This window comes from Bactrocera dorsalis, chromosome 2 (genome assembly GCF_023373825.1).
Source record: "Bactrocera dorsalis isolate Fly_Bdor chromosome 2, ASM2337382v1, whole genome shotgun sequence".
Classification (NCBI taxonomy): domain Eukaryota; kingdom Metazoa; phylum Arthropoda; class Insecta; order Diptera; family Tephritidae; genus Bactrocera; species Bactrocera dorsalis.
This window is the reverse complement of record NC_064304.1, coordinates 87,866,742-87,881,915: the sequence shown is the minus strand read 5'-3', so window position 1 is coordinate 87,881,915 and position 15,174 is coordinate 87,866,742. Positions and strand designations below refer to the sequence as shown.

Genomic DNA, 15,174 nt, shown 5'->3' with positions numbered 1-15,174 from the left:
CCAACTTCATGTAAGAAATCATAATACATATACCGAAAGTGTCAATTTCATAAAAAATGACAGGCGTAACGAATTCTTAGCGGCAAGATGAGTTGAAAACAAAAAACAAAACACACAATAAAAATATAAGAGTAAGCACGCATTGGCGGTAGGGAATCGAAACGGAGCTAGAATGCTATTTTACATTTTTCAGGAGAGTTTAATGATCCGTTTCGCAGCTCTCTTACAAATAAAGAAATAGCATATTTCTTTAGAGGAAAACACCATCAAAATATGTATTAATAATCGAAGGCAATAATTTACGATTGTGAACAAACAAAGAAGCAATGCTGACATGTAAATGCCATTTTGGTATTATGATAACCCAGAATTAACGGATGCTTTCTCTTTTGCTGCATTGTTGGTTGAAAAAAAATGTTTATTACCCCTGTGCCGTATGTGGCACTCGCTTATAGAAAGAGGGCGCAACAACAAGATTGTGAAAAAAAGTCAGTGGAAAAAAGTAAGGACGCATTGGCTCGACTTAATTAGAAGTAAAAGCAACTGGAATCGTACCCACGCAATGGTCAAAGAAACAACACACAAACGACAGAAATGGAAGCAAAAAAAAGCTGATACAGTTGGCTGCGAAATTTCGCGAGGGGTAGCTCCGCAGATTGGCCGCACGCGCCAGTTGTTCGCTGAATGAATGCGGGGGAGACAAAAACCACATACCATAAAACGAGCGCTACTGCTCTCGTCTCCCCTTTAGCAACGGACTAATAATTCGGCTTCCCTGAATGAATGGCAACATTCAATAGTTTTCGACATTGAAAGCTCAAAAGCCACCAGCCAGTCGTTTCAAAGCCCGTGAAATTGTATTAGTGCTTTGTTGTTGCTGTTGCATTTGCGGTTGCTGCTGTCCGTTCACACACACCAAAGCGGGCGTTCAATCGAATTGGATAAGATGGCAAGCGTAGCGAATGTTGAGTATGTTTCGGTTGACTCATCACCTTCAGCAAACATATTCGCGGAGGCTAATATGCGGCAACAGCAACAAGTGCTATGTACATAGTTATATTGTATAAGTCGATATAGTTCGTTTAAGTGACCCAAAAGCAATGGCCACTCACTTAATTTTCGTTAGTTTTTTTCTTCTCCTTTCATTTAGTTCGTTTAATTAATTTCATATTTAAATTAACGAAATTGTCTATGAATTATGATCGCAATTTTTTTGGTACACATGGCATAAAGTGAAACTCAATTTATACCGTGCTTCTTTTCATATGATAATTAGTCGTTTGAGGCAAGAACAAACTCTTGGCAGCATCCATTACGAATGCTGGTGACCTCAATGAAAATGAATATGTCAATTATATTTAATAAATAAATAAGATGACTACAAAGAGCTAATAAATTATACTAAGAATATATTTTCCGTCACCATGAAAACCGTTTACAAAACTTTTGACTCGGATATCTGAAAGCCGATTTATGGCTAATAGTTTTTTAAACTACAAGTTTTGGATAACCGTTTCAACGACAACAAGAAACTCATTCAATTGACTAGAAAATTTAGAACCATAAAATATCGCTAATAGGCTTCATAAACCTGTCGAACTGCTGGAAAGACTCACCACCATAGCTTAAGTCCAAGACCTTTGTACCAACGTTACCCTGTTTTAAACAGAAATCAATTATTTATGGATAATTAGAGAATATTATCCAAATTTGCAAACGAAAAACTTAAATCATTAAAGCAAAACCTAATTACGAACAACATTAACTCCTAAAGCTCAACTTTAGTGTTCAGCTGTTTAGTCAAAGAGAGCGAAACCCATGTCGTCGTCCTCCTCTAACTCTGAGTCTCGTTTTTTGGTTTCTTCCAGCTTTTCGGCTTCATCACTCGAGTTTGGAAATCTCTACCCAAATTTTCCATTATACTTTTCGACAGAAATTTAAAGTTCAGTGCACTAAATTGTATAAAATATTTCGAGAGGCAATCGCTCATAAGAATTAAAGCAAACATTAAGTGACACAAAGCAAAAAAATTGAGTAAATTTTACAAACTAAAGTCAATCTGAGAAGTGGAACAAAAACAAATAAAATATACCACCAAGATTGCCAGCTTAATGCCTTCAGGCTCCGTGGCACACTATGAGCTAAGCCGCAAGTGTCAGCATGCAGAAAAGCAGAATGTGAAAAAAATCTTAACAACGTCAATTGTAGGGATTACTAAGAACCACTACATAAAAAATCAGTATACATTGCCCCACATTCCACAGGTTTCGGCTCAGCGAAACTAAGTAAGGGCAGCAGAGAACTGCATGCATTCCAGACGCCCACCTCAACGAATTCAAGCCCTCTTGTTTAGCTTGACAACACACGTACTTATGTATGTATGTGATCTACTCATGCTTCTCGTTACTTGTTTCAGAACCACAAATGGTCGAAGACTCGACAAGATCCAAAAATAACAACAAATAACAAACAAATCGTGAACAGCTGCCAGCTGCAATCGCCAACAAGTTGCAACAGCAACAGACAGCATGCTTCTTACTCCGCCAAACAAGTTCTTTTGACTAAAACAAATATACTTACATACACAAATTCATACTCATGTGATCGCTTGATGCCGAGCCGCTGTGAACTGAAAGAGCTACATACCTAGTGGGAAAATCAATCATATGATAAATTTGATAATATTCGTTAGTTTTTAGTTATTATAAGAATACTAAAAACATATTTTAATTACAACTGTTTGTGCAAATAAGCTTTTAGCTAAACTGTTAACAACAAACTCGAAAAAATTTATTAAGTGAAATAAAAACAATGTCGCCGTTATGCGAATGATTTAAAAAAATCAAAAATTAAAAAAAAAAAAATATTTTACAGTGAATGTATAAGAAATTTTTTACAAAAATAAATCATTCTTATTGTTTAATTTTTCCTACAAGTTATTTTTACTGCTTTGCGTGTTCTACTGTTGCTAGCCCCACTTTGACCAGCCTGACTCTTATGTTGCAACATAAGCTGCAGTGTTCATTGCCATGTATTGCTGCTGTTCATTTATGCTCTTATTTTCTCCTTTTCATTGTACATATTTCTGTATAATTGCGGGATTCATTGTGGGCAGAACTTTAATTTACACGTGATTACTGTATATACAAGAGGTAATTAATCAAGTAAAGCTGTTGGCAACTTTAACAGGAAGGACATACACTTTTTTATACAAAAACCAATTGCAGTCGAAAATTATTAAAAAGGGCTAGCATTGTCGAACTGGAAGTCATTGACTTACATATATTTATAATTTAATTATCTTGATCACAATAATATTGCAGGTTGTGTAAGTAAAACTTTTAGCTGCGCACGTATTTCAAAGAGAATCAGAAGAGGTTTTGCATGAAAAAAATATCCGGCTCTCTGCATTCCATAACATTGACTTACATAGATTTAGTCCAAAAAATTAATTAAATATCAACAGCTGGAGTATAAGATATCGACAGCAAAAATCGTGCATGTTTTATTATACATAAGTGTATATACAAAGATCTCTATGTGTGTATATATAGTTCACATTGAAAGGATATTAATGAAGTCGCTAATTGTTGTAAAAACTACTCGTATAATGTTTGCAAGAATATTGGGGCCAAGAGTGATTAATTTGGGAGAACGATTTGTTTGGCTCACAATATTGGGTAGTCGAAAAAGTATTTTCGTATTTTGTCACTATATCTCGTTGCAGTCGTATTCATATATATGCTACCAAATAGTATATCGGTATATACATATATATATACTTCAAGTTTCAAGCCTTTTAATGAAATTACTATTGCAAAAACTTTAATGTGTGAAGTCTCTGACGTATGTATTTCGTGCATTAGTTTTTACGGTTAGTCAACTACATGTTCTTCGTCTTCAATGAATCAGCTGGACAAATAACTATAGTAAATATTATTTTCGCTAATAAAAGTATCGTGTTTTGCTGCAAGAAAAGGTGAAACTTGTCACCGTCCAAAAACTGAGTAACCTGTAATATTTGCACTCGTACCCCTGCCTACCCCGCCAATGTCATTCGTTTTAATATTCGCGCAGGTACAAGCGATAAGTGCCCCACAACGTGTTTTCATATCTTATCAGCGCTAATTTACTTAATTTGCAAACATTCTATCTGCATACAATATATTTTATCTTTATTTATATTTGTACTGAGGCATAAGCGTTGCCTGCCGTTGCTAACGCTTCATATTAGTGTATGTAAATATGTACATTAGCATCTAGTTATGTACAAGTGTACATATGTAGTTATGTGTATAACATACTTATGTATATGTACATACATATATTTATACATATATGAGTGGAAACTGAAGTAAATGCGAAGAAACACTGAAGCAATTCAACTTAAATATCGCACGGGATTACATATGTATGTATATTCATTATGTTTCAACGTACCGTTAAATGCTGAATAATTCGCATCCACTGACGTACATCAAACCTTCACACATACAAAGACAAAAGCGTTGGCAAGCAGTCTTTGGGAACAGTATGTGTCTGGGAACACTTGACGCAATATTTCCGTTATATACACACACTCCCTCATTCGAATATTTGTTTGAAGACCAGTAAGCTTGCGCGGTATGTTCAATGGAAAAGCTTTGAGAAGCTTTTGGTGCGGATTTTTATGGTAGGGTGACCAGATGTCTCTAGTTTCTCACAAGGAATATTAATTTCCTTAAAAATGTATGTAAGAAAATATAATAAATAAATAATAAATCTTAAAGTAATAACTACTATCTTATCGTCGAAAATAACTGTGAAATCATAACGAAATTCTACAATAAATAAGTTTTAGTAAAAAAGTTAGAAATTTCTAGATTTTCAAACGTTAAATTGGCTTTAAGTTACCTACCTTATTAATTTTGGATTGATCTCAATAGAGAAAAAGATGTTCTACCCTCAAATGCTATAAGAACTCCATAAAGTTATTCAAAGCAACCGACATGAACACTGACCTCGCAGCCCGAGACTATGAATACTTTTAGGAAAAAAAAAATGTAATAAGTGAATTGCTGTCCATATTAGCAAGATAGTAGCTGGATAATATCTGCAATTAAGACTATCTACAGAGTGAATAACTCCTTGATAAGTTGCATTGAAATTTGAAGCTCCTTCCGCTATATTTAAGATTGACAATTACCTATTATGTCAAGTATAAAACTCTGTTCTTTCATAGACAAATTATGCTATAAAATGGAGTCGTAAAATACAAATTTTAGGTGGGTGAGATAGCTGAAAGCACAAGCAAGGGTATTTACAATTTCAGTTGTACCTTTACAGAGGGCTCAGGGCGTTTTCAGAAAAACATTTGGAAACAAAAATATGTTTACGGCGGAGAGGTGGAGATTGAATTAACGACGAGGTTAATGAACTTAAAACCTTTTACACATAAGGCAAGACGCCTTAAAAATATCAGGAATTAAGTGAACTTTGAAATAAATCAAACCAAAATAAATTATGTAACACTCCCGTATGAACCATCACAAATACATGCACAGACATGAGTTAATTTATTTATTTTCTGTAGAATAGCGATTAATCCAACAGTTTTATTTATTTTTAACAATTCACTTTCCTCATTTGATTCGAGTGAAAAGCAATTGCCTTAATCCAATTTCACAAATTTCTTGCTATTGCTGTAAGTTGCTTTTCTTAAGTGTAAGAACACTAAATTTGCTAGTAACAAAATTTCATACTACCATAGTTTCAACGAACTTGACCTTCTCAACTGCAAGACGGCTAGAACTACGTGCCACGGCGTATAAGAAACCACTTCCTTGCATGCGCATGTTTGTGTATGTGTGCGCATTAATCCGACTTTTGAACTGCGCATTGGCAATCGACCGCCGAAAATTGAACGCACACTAATTGGATCATCGCAACGACTTTAGGTGCTCAATAGTCATGTCAGTCACAGTTATAAAAGCCTTAGACCGCCGAGAAGCGTACACATAGCAGTGCGACAAGTATAAGTGCGAAGGCGTTGTTTGCTCATTGCCAACGGTCAACCTAGTCGTTGCTACGGAGCTATGGGAGCAGCAAAATAGATTCTATAAAATTATTTCTTCAATACTAACTTCTCCGAACGTCGTCCAACCAATCATCCAATATAGTTTTTCAGCCGCTTTTGTGTGTGTGGAATCTACCAGGAATCTAAGCTAAGCCAAACACACACAAACTCTTCTTGGAAAAACAATGGATTTCACGAAGGCTCTGGGGCTACCACAGCCGGCTGGCTTTCAGTACCTACGCGATGGGCGCAACATCAGTCTGGCCGATAGTGTTCCTGCAGACATTTACCACATGGTCGATCCCTACTGGTATAAATGGCAACCGATGGAGCAGATTTGGTTTCAGATCATTGGCTTTATCATCACCGTTCTGGGTGTAATGTCGTTGTCGGGCAATTTCATTGTCATGTATATATTCACTTCGACACGTTCGCTACGTACACCATCAAATATTTTTGTGGTTAATTTAGCCTTTTCCGATTTTATGATGATGTTCACTATGTTTCCGCCAGTGGTGTTAAATGGTTTCTACGGTACTTGGATTATGGGACCATTTCTTTGCGAATTATACGGTCTGGCCGGTTCGCTTTTTGGTTGTGTGTCCATTTGGTCAATGACGTTGATTGCATATGATCGCTACTGCGTGATTGTGAAGGGTCTGTCTCGCAAACCACTCACTACGACTGTGGCTGTTGTACGCTTAATTTTTGTATGGTGCATTTGCGGCACCTGGGCCATACTGCCGATGGTCGGCTGGAATCGTTATGTACCTGAGGGTAATATGACCGCATGCGGTACAGACTACTTTGCTAAGGACTGGTTTAATCGTTCGTACATCATTGTGTACTCATTATGGGTATATGCTACGCCATTGACGACTATTATCTTTTCATATTACCACATCATGAAAGTAAGTAGACTTTTCTTCTCAACTTGTTTACAATTCATCATAATCAAAAGCAAATTGACACTCTTTCTTATTTCATATTCAATTTCTTACTTACAAAACTGTTCTTACTTTTCATTCAACCTAAAGGCTGTCTGGGCTCACGAGAAAGCTATGCGTGATCAGGCTAAGAAAATGAATGTCGCCTCATTGCGTAATAGCGAAGCAGATAAAGGCAAATCGATTGAAATTAAATTGGCTAAAGTAGCATTGGTGACAATATCGTTGTGGTTCCTCGCCTGGACCCCATATACGATAATCAACTATGCGGGTATTTTCGGTTCGATGAATCTTTCACCGCTGAGCACAATTTGTGGTTCGGTATTTGCGAAAGCAAATTCAGTCTGCAATCCAATAGTTTATGGTCTCAGGTAAATTGCGTCTTTGTTCCAAAATAATATGACATTGCACCAATTCTCCTTTAACAAATACTTATGTAAATATTCCTATCCTTTAGTCACCCTAAATATCGACAAGTATTGCGCGAGAAAATCCCTTGTCTCGCCTGCGGCAAAGACGACATGGCCTCCGAAGTACGCACGCAAGCGACGGCGGAAATCAGCGAATCGGCTGCATAAGTATGTGGCCCAGATATGGAACCGAAAGTACAATAATCATAAAAACGACAGCATACAGCAACCGGAACGCGATTCTGATGCTTGGCTATATGTGCTCCTACGGTGGGTTAACATTTAATTAAACAACTTGAAACGACGATACTTAAGGGGCGTATTATAAAACATCAATCTACAACGAGACAAAAGAAAAACGAAAAAAAAAACCAAAAAAAAAATCGAAAAACGACAAGCAACGGTTTAGCAGAAGAGAGTTGTGAAGTACCAAGTGAAAGAAATGTGCAGTTTTTTTATGGTGTAAGCTTAAACATTGTATCGTTCATGTCCATGACCACTTCTCTTTATCTGCTGAAAAGTACTCAAGTAATTCCTCTCTCTCACTTCAATGTTTTCTTTATTCTAACAATAATTTTAGGAATCTTTGATTTTTCCCCAGTTTTCGGATTATCAGTCTAGCTTATTATATTTATCAAAATATTTAAAGGAACTGCAACTTAAAAACCATAAAAAAATACGAAAATAAATGCAATTGATACAAAATCAGAAAACAAAAGCGTTTGTCTTAGTGGTCAAAATTGTCAATAAACTGTGTGGAGATTTAAATGTTCGGCAATATTTAAATACGAAAACGCCTATATAAGTAACATACACAATTATGTGTAGAAATAGATTTTGAATAGGCACAAAATATGAATACAGAATAATCACAGTTAAATCTAGGTATTTCCTTGCTACAAAGTAATCTCGATAATGAATATTAGGTAAAAGAGAACAATCAGTAAAGAACAAAGAAACACCAAGTTGGTGCTGATGATAAATGATTCTGAAGAGTTTGTAGTACAAAGCTCACTATTTATACATTCTTGCTAGATAAAATGTTTGGCCCACTTAACTGTCAATGCTCAGGTCTCTGCTTTCCAATGGGTCTGTACAAGCAAATAGCCATTGGATTGAGAAGAGATCGGATCCCGGTAAAGACAAAGGTGGTATTTAAGGTAACCTTTGTCTTTTTAATTAGTAACTTCGCATTTTTGTAGCTGTTCCTCAATAATATTTTTTTTTCGAGGCTTGCGAAATACAACTGAAATGAAATCACTCAGCACATAAAACATCACTTATAATCAAGCTTTTTTAGAAAGCAATTGCTATTTATTCCTTATAAAAACAACATTTCAAGCAGCAGATATTTTTAAGCTAGTCCTTTCAGTCCAGCCAGGAAAGGGAGTTTCAGACTCTCAAAATGTGACATCGTCCATACTGGCAACCGTTTTACACAACTCTGTGTGGAAAAGTTGTGCCTCCGCCCATTCGTCGTCTGCTGCCTGTGGCATCATAAGTCTTCTCATCTGAGTCCAAACCTGCGCCATCAACATTCTTAACTCTTCCATCGTTGCCTACATCACCGCTGTTATTATGTTCATCCAAGGTGTACATTGCGGCGCGACCTTGTAAAAGTATAAAGTCGATGAGACGCTTGTTACTGAAAGATTTCATGGCATTGGGATCGTTTCGCTTACGCAAATAATTGAAACAACAGGTGCTAAAAGATGTGAATTATTTTTCAACTTCCGATTTTCTTAATTACATACTTACCGAAAATTCTTCGTGCCACAAGCATTCGTACACTCGTTGCCACACGAATCACAAGTCATCGAACGCTTGCTTTCGAAAAGCGCATTTGGTTCCAGATCATAAAACGGATCCTCCATCGGCATATTAAAGTATTTAGAATACATGGCGCATGTCGTCATTGGTTTGTGCAAATTGAAAATGAGAATGCCTGTGTGGATATGTAATTCAAAAATTTTAATTTAATATAATTTTAATTAGTAATATTATGATTGTATGAGATATAGTATATGCACATATATGTGTGACCTAGCGCCAAGGGAACGTCGTAAATACCTCAACTCACGCTCAATTACTCCGATTTCATATATACAGGACAACTGACCAGCCACTCGTTCGTTGACCAGGAACGCCCTCTACTGTATCCAGTCAGTGCGAGCACGCTTCGAAGTATAGTCGCGGTGCAAGAAAATCAGTCCTATTACTTTCCAGACAAACCAAGAATTCAAATTTGTGAACATCATTCCAAGCTAGATTTTACATTTTTAATAAAAACCAACATATACTCGTAGGTATCCCCAAGGCTAGTGATTTTGAAGGATATCAACTAAAGAAGCAATTTCTTACAAAGCTCAATCAGATGGGAAAATGAGGGCAGAAATACTACTTATTTTTGAAATAAACCAAGTCGTTCGTCCTCGTTTTCATATTCAAAAATATTTTTTCCGTATTTCATATTGAAATTCATGAATTTGTTACTGATGCTGAACTCGCTCTCATCAACTCGTGAGGTTCCGGAGCCTTTGTAGAAGAGCTGATAAATTTGTGTTTTTCTTAACATATTTTTTCATTAGTAAATTAGTGAGACAACTCGGCATGGAAATGTTACATACTATTTTCATAAATTTCATCACTCACAGCACTACTTACACAAGAATATTATAAAAGAGTGTAATTTATAATGCATTTCCACTCTCATCTATTGTTAAGTGCACTCATAGAAACACTGGTTAAATATGGCAACTTCCGAACAAGATTTCAATCCTTAAATCCCAGCACCTTCTTAGTGAATATTACTGCCGTTAACACGCAATGGCGATGACTAAAAGGACGCTGCCTAAAACTCACCTACTTATATATCCTGAAACTGGTCAGCAAGTGGCCAACAGATACAGAGCAATAAACACGTATGTAAATTTGTTTTAAGGATATATAAAAAAAAAATAGCACAAAATCCACAATAAAGGGAAAGAAGGAAAACTTGACAGTTTCCAATTCAAAAGCCCAGCGATGCGTACAATTTGTGTATTTCATTAAACCAAAGACACTGTTAACTGGTTGCAAATTTCAAACTACACAATTGACCTGCATGGAATACATAATCGCTGTACAATATTGTACCTAGAATAATACCCAGCAATGTGACAGAAGACTTGCATGCCATTTATGCAACCAACGGCCGGGCGGCTGTGTGGGTGTGTGTCTCTATAAAAGTGTCCTTTTGCCCTGGATATCCGTCTCAGAAGTGGAAAATCTGTTAGCTGCATAATAAGTTGAATTTAAAGAGCCTTATTAGAGCGGGTGAAAACAGAGAACCTTAGTGCAAAACAGAAAACGACAAGCACTTTCGTTAAGTGATCAGATTTAGTTTACACCGATTTCAAAATTATGTACTGATTTGAATAAAATCTTATAAAACTACCATAAGGACAAAAACTTATTATTCTGTAAAAGTATTTGCTATAATAAACTTTTAATTTTTTGTTGTTGTAGTGGCAGAAAAAATTATAATAAGTAATTTGGAGGGATGCTGCCGGTAATAGGCAAGTAAAAAACCCGAGTCCGTTCCGATTATGTCGACCCGACTGTCACGGGAACGGAGAAGGTCATAGGTCTTACTTTTTGCTTAAAATATGGTTAGACACAATTGGACACTTCAAAAATTTATATATTTCCTTATGTCTTTTACTATATAAATCATATGGAAAAGTTTGTTGATGATCGCTATAATCGGCGTATCGCCCTACGTTGAATAATTAAAAAATATATATACACTAGAGGACCCGCTTACGTTTTACTGTGGCTGATACATAGATAGTACTACTAATACCATCTATATGATTTCTATTAGTTATATATAAGTATTAGTTAAGGAATAATCGCATTTTTGATGAAGCAACAAAAATGAATCGAGTCCAATCGATTGTCAGCCTGGTGGACTGCATATTAAGAAACGGTTCTCAAGCGTGGAAAGACAAAAAAATCGGCTGGCAAGGTTATGGCATCAGTCTTTTGGGATGCCCGTGGTATATTATTCATCAAATGATAAATGAGCCAGTTTTAATTCATTGCATTGTGTATTTGATTGCAGTTCTATTCTACCATTCCCAATATTTAGAAATTTTATTATTTTTCAGGAAGGATCAGTTTGAAATTGTACGCATATATGTATTCATCGTTCCCGTTTAAATATTGTATTGCTCTGTGCAATGCTTCGAAAAGATTTCCGTATATCTTAAATTTTTTATCAACACTTCAGTTATGCCGCTATTTTTTTTATGCCAGACCTTTTGCAATTTTAAATTGCCTGTCAAGATACCCCCTCCAATAGTTAGCAGGTATGAAAAAAATGTTATAGCTACCCATAGATGTATTGAATCACCCAATTTATTACTTAAGAACGAACAACTCTGTCCACAATATAAAAACTTGATCCACAGATGTCGCCTTTTACTTTGGCATCGTTTTCTTTAATGCACGTTTACGCCAATTTAAGGTTTGAATATTGGATGCTGCGATGGTAGCGCCATCTATCGGTCAAAAATTCCAAAATTAATAATTGATTAAAAATGAAAAAATAATTTAAAAAACATTTTCCAGTGGACCAAATTGTAAATCTAAACCATTCTCGAATCTCCTTGAACATACACACAAAATTTCATCAAAATCGGTTCATCCGTTTAGGAGCAGTTCAAATGCAAACACACGGTCAGAAGATTTATATATATTAAAATATATCACTAAAATAAAAGGTTTTTCTTCAAAAAGAATGATACGAACTCGTCAGCCGACCTGTTAGATCTAACCAAAAATCTGGCTTTGATAAGTAAAATTATTCGCTCTCAAGCACTTTCTGCAATAAAACGCAGTTTTTATCCTTCCTATACATATAAATATATGTTGTACCTGTAATATTTATTTGCATGTATGTATGTAAATATGTTTGAAAAACAAGTTTGTAAAAAATTAGAATCTAATGCTTAGAAAACAACAACACACACGTTTTGAATTTAATTCTAATGTAATCATACTGCTAACATTGTAATTGAAAATACATAAGAGAGCAATATTAAGAGAGTGAGAGAGTAATGTATAAAGTAAATGTAAGTACGCCTTTCCTTCTATACTCAGGGTAATAGTATGTATATTTATATATGTATGTAATTACTTTACTGAATGAACCGTTATTCACGTTTATATCTCTATTATATATGGTATATATGTATACGTTTATATAAAATACTTTAAGTGTGCCAGAATAAAAACTAAGTTAATAAAATGAATAGCAATCAAAAGCAATAAAACCGATGCGCAAAAATACAAATATTTATAGTATAACTTCATACGTCATATATGTATGTATGTATATGGGGATATGTGAGTAATTATGTAAGTGATTATGCAAATATATTATAAAAAGATAAAAGAGGTAGCTGATAGATGCAAGCAGGAAAATATGTCGATATACATATGTATGTAATATTTAATGAGCAAGTCATAGTAATAGAGCTATAATCCGAAGTAGTCGCCTTGAGCTCGTCAACCTTAGTGTGGATAATAGTGTCCGTGATGTGGATCAGCGGCGAGTGGATAACTGGCGTAAGCAGTACTGTGCGCCAAAGCTGGATAGGCTGCAGCGTAGTGGGGTCCAGCAGGTGCGGCAGGCAGTGCAGCTGGTGCGGGTACCGGGAGTGGTGCGGGACCATGCGCTAGTGGAGCCAGTGCTAAGGGATATGAAAGTGCCGGTGCTTTGACAGGTACTGCCGGGCCAATTGGTGCCGGTGCAATGGGTGCGGTCTTATATGCAATAGGTTCTTTACGAACTACAGCATTGAAACCGTTATGCGGATCAGCGGTATAATCAACTGTACGTTTCGTGCCATCCGGATCAACTACAGAATAGCTGCCCTTGACAACATCGCCATGACGAGTTTCATGTTGGCTCTTCAAATCGCCAGTATAGCCATCTTGAATGTCATAGCCGAAAGAGTATTTCGGTGCAGGGTCGTATGGTTCGGGAGCTGCCGGTTTCGGTGCTAAGTAGAAGTAAATAATCATGGAAAATGCGAACAATAAAATACAAACAAATATAAAGAAAAATATTTTACATACCCGGGGCTACATATGGCACTGGAACTGCGGCTCCTCCATGTGGACCAGCATAGGCGGCATAGTGCAACGGTCCCGGACCATCAAGACCATGAGGTCCATAATGACCTGCATATGGACCAATAACCCCGCATTCGGATAATGCAAATACAGTTGTCATAAAGAGTATCTAAAAATAATATTATGACTTAAATTCTTACAATTAAAAAGAGGCTAAATTGAGCTCGAAAATTATTGGGGTATGCTCAATGTATGTTTTTTCTTGAATTATATATTATTGACAATAACAGTGTTCTCTTCTTGCTGAGGAGACGTTGAGATAAATAACAAATTCCTTCTTATGTTTTTGGACATAGAAATTATAATACAAATAATATAGAAAATAGAAGGGCTGAAAATTGGTATTTTCTGACGAAGCTCCTTTTCTCCTCGGCAGTTTGTTTTAACAAGCAGACTTTTGCATATGAGGATCGCATTTTATTCATAAAGCCTATGTATACTATGTTTTCAGATGTTATGGCTTGGTTCCTATTTTCGGATTGAAAATGGGACACAAGTTATCAGAAAATTTCAAAAGGTTATGATGAAGACTTTTTAGGTCCATCCTGAGTTTAAACAGGATTCCTGAACCGCACCTGAAATATTCGATACTTTATGTGACAAGCTCTATGATCGCTTATTAAAGGACTCGGTCTCACCACACCTATCCCTAAGTTGGTAAGCTATTTTTAATCACAAGAGAGAAAAATACACTTTGGGCTTATATTTCAACTAAACAGTAAGTTAGAGCGATAAAGTGTCATTAATGATATTGGAAGTATGCGAGTATACTTAATTTAGGGAATAAGGAATCGTATCGCTATTAATATTTTGCTATAGATTTGAGTAATGGACCAGGCTGAAACTTGCTTTTATTTCAGTTCAAATCGAAGACATATGGGCGTAGTATACGCAATACGTAGCAAAAGCGCCGTCTGTTGTTTTGCTTAATTAAACTGTTCCCGAGGTTGCAGTTCTGAAAACCGCTTTTATATAATATATGCCTTATTTGTCTAAGGTTTAACACTTTGAAATCGCTGGCAAGCAGAAGAAGCCAAGTAAAAGCACATTCCAACACAAAGGATTGAGGATTGTGCTATGATTTAAAGCTTTGACTGATAACTGCACAGGAACATATAAAGGTATCCTTATAAACTTATTAAGAGACCGCACAAAAAGTCAACACAACACACACGATCACATTTGGCTTCTTTTTAGAAGAGTAATTTCACTATTGAATAAACAAATTTTTAAATTATTCACACCTTTAACATCAACATCCTGCTACCACTTTTTTTTAGAGTCCTTATGTGCGAGTCCTTTCCACAGTCGTTGGTAAAACGCGCTCAAGACGCGCCAACAAAATTAAATACTTATCGTCCAGGACGTGAGAATTTGCATACACAACAGTTGTATCGATTATTTCCAAAATATGCTTGATCAATTACATATGGCCAACCGAATCGAACGACAGTTAGTGGTGAACCCGAATAACCGAAGCGGCAAACGGATGCGGCGCTTGAAATTCAATAACTGTGAAGCGAGGCAAATAGTTCTTGACTTTTATATTGCAAGTACCGCTGCTCACATTAAATATTTC

General features: G+C 36.0%; 3 protein-coding genes across 4 annotated transcripts; 1 reads left to right on the top strand and 2 right to left on the bottom strand.

Moving 5' to 3' along the window:
- The first annotated feature begins 5,979 nt into the window (after nucleotides 1-5,979).
- LOC105229575 (opsin Rh6) lies at nucleotides 5,980-8,130 on the top strand. Its single transcript, XM_011209950.4, has 3 exons — nucleotides 5,980-6,966; nucleotides 7,093-7,373; nucleotides 7,460-8,130. Exons 1-3 carry the CDS (start codon nucleotides 6,241-6,243, stop codon nucleotides 7,578-7,580), a joined length of 1,128 nt encoding a protein of 375 aa, XP_011208252.1. The 5' UTR covers nucleotides 5,980-6,240; the 3' UTR covers nucleotides 7,581-8,130.
- A 568-nt stretch (nucleotides 8,131-8,698) lies between these two features.
- Nucleotides 8,699-10,267, bottom strand: LOC105229567 (uncharacterized). 2 transcript variants are annotated; one of them, XM_011209936.4, is made up of 3 exons: nucleotides 10,077-10,267; nucleotides 9,171-9,357; nucleotides 8,699-9,117 (listed from the first exon to the last, which is right to left on the bottom strand). In XM_011209936.4, exons 1-3 carry the CDS (start codon nucleotides 10,123-10,125, stop codon nucleotides 8,847-8,849), a joined length of 507 nt encoding a protein of 168 aa, XP_011208238.1. In that variant the 5' UTR covers nucleotides 10,126-10,267; the 3' UTR covers nucleotides 8,699-8,846. The 2 variants fall into 2 exon arrangements, with proteins under 2 accessions (XP_011208238.1, XP_049305433.1); XM_049449476.1 differs by lacking the exon at nucleotides 10,077-10,267 and adding an exon at nucleotides 9,483-9,573.
- A 2,028-nt stretch (nucleotides 10,268-12,295) lies between these two features.
- On the bottom strand, nucleotides 12,296-15,118 carry LOC105229568 (larval cuticle protein A3A). The gene is made up of 3 exons (XM_011209937.4): nucleotides 14,840-15,118; nucleotides 13,539-13,704; nucleotides 12,296-13,462 (listed from the first exon to the last, which is right to left on the bottom strand). Exons 1-3 carry the CDS (start codon nucleotides 14,852-14,854, stop codon nucleotides 12,972-12,974), a joined length of 672 nt encoding a protein of 223 aa, XP_011208239.2. The 5' UTR covers nucleotides 14,855-15,118; the 3' UTR covers nucleotides 12,296-12,971.
- Between the last annotated feature and the right edge of the window lie 56 nt (nucleotides 15,119-15,174).

Bases quoted from the DNA above. Each gene is read 5' to 3' on its own strand.
- LOC105229575 (XM_011209950.4), top strand. From the start codon at position 6,241: ATGGATTTCACGAAGGCTCTGGGGCTACCACAGCCGGCTGGCTTTCAG. The intron at 6,967-7,092 runs GTAAGTAGACTT...TTCAACCTAAAG, and splicing joins CATATTACCACATCATGAAA to GCTGTCTGGGCTCACGAGAA. The intron at 7,374-7,459 runs GTAAATTGCGTC...CCTATCCTTTAG, and splicing joins CCAATAGTTTATGGTCTCAG to TCACCCTAAATATCGACAAG.
- LOC105229567 (XM_011209936.4), bottom strand. From the start codon at position 10,125: ATGAGAGTGGAAATGCATTATAAATTACACTCTTTTATAATATTCTTG. The intron at 9,358-10,076 runs GTAAGTAGTGCT...ATATCCACACAG, and splicing joins CTCTTTTATAATATTCTTGT to GCATTCTCATTTTCAATTTG. The intron at 9,118-9,170 runs GTAAGTATGTAA...CACATCTTTTAG, and splicing joins TGTGGCACGAAGAATTTTCG to CACCTGTTGTTTCAATTATT.
- LOC105229568 (XM_011209937.4), bottom strand. The intron at 13,463-13,538 runs GTATGTAAAATA...ACTTCTACTTAG, and splicing joins AGTGCCATATGTAGCCCCGG to CACCGAAACCGGCAGCTCCC.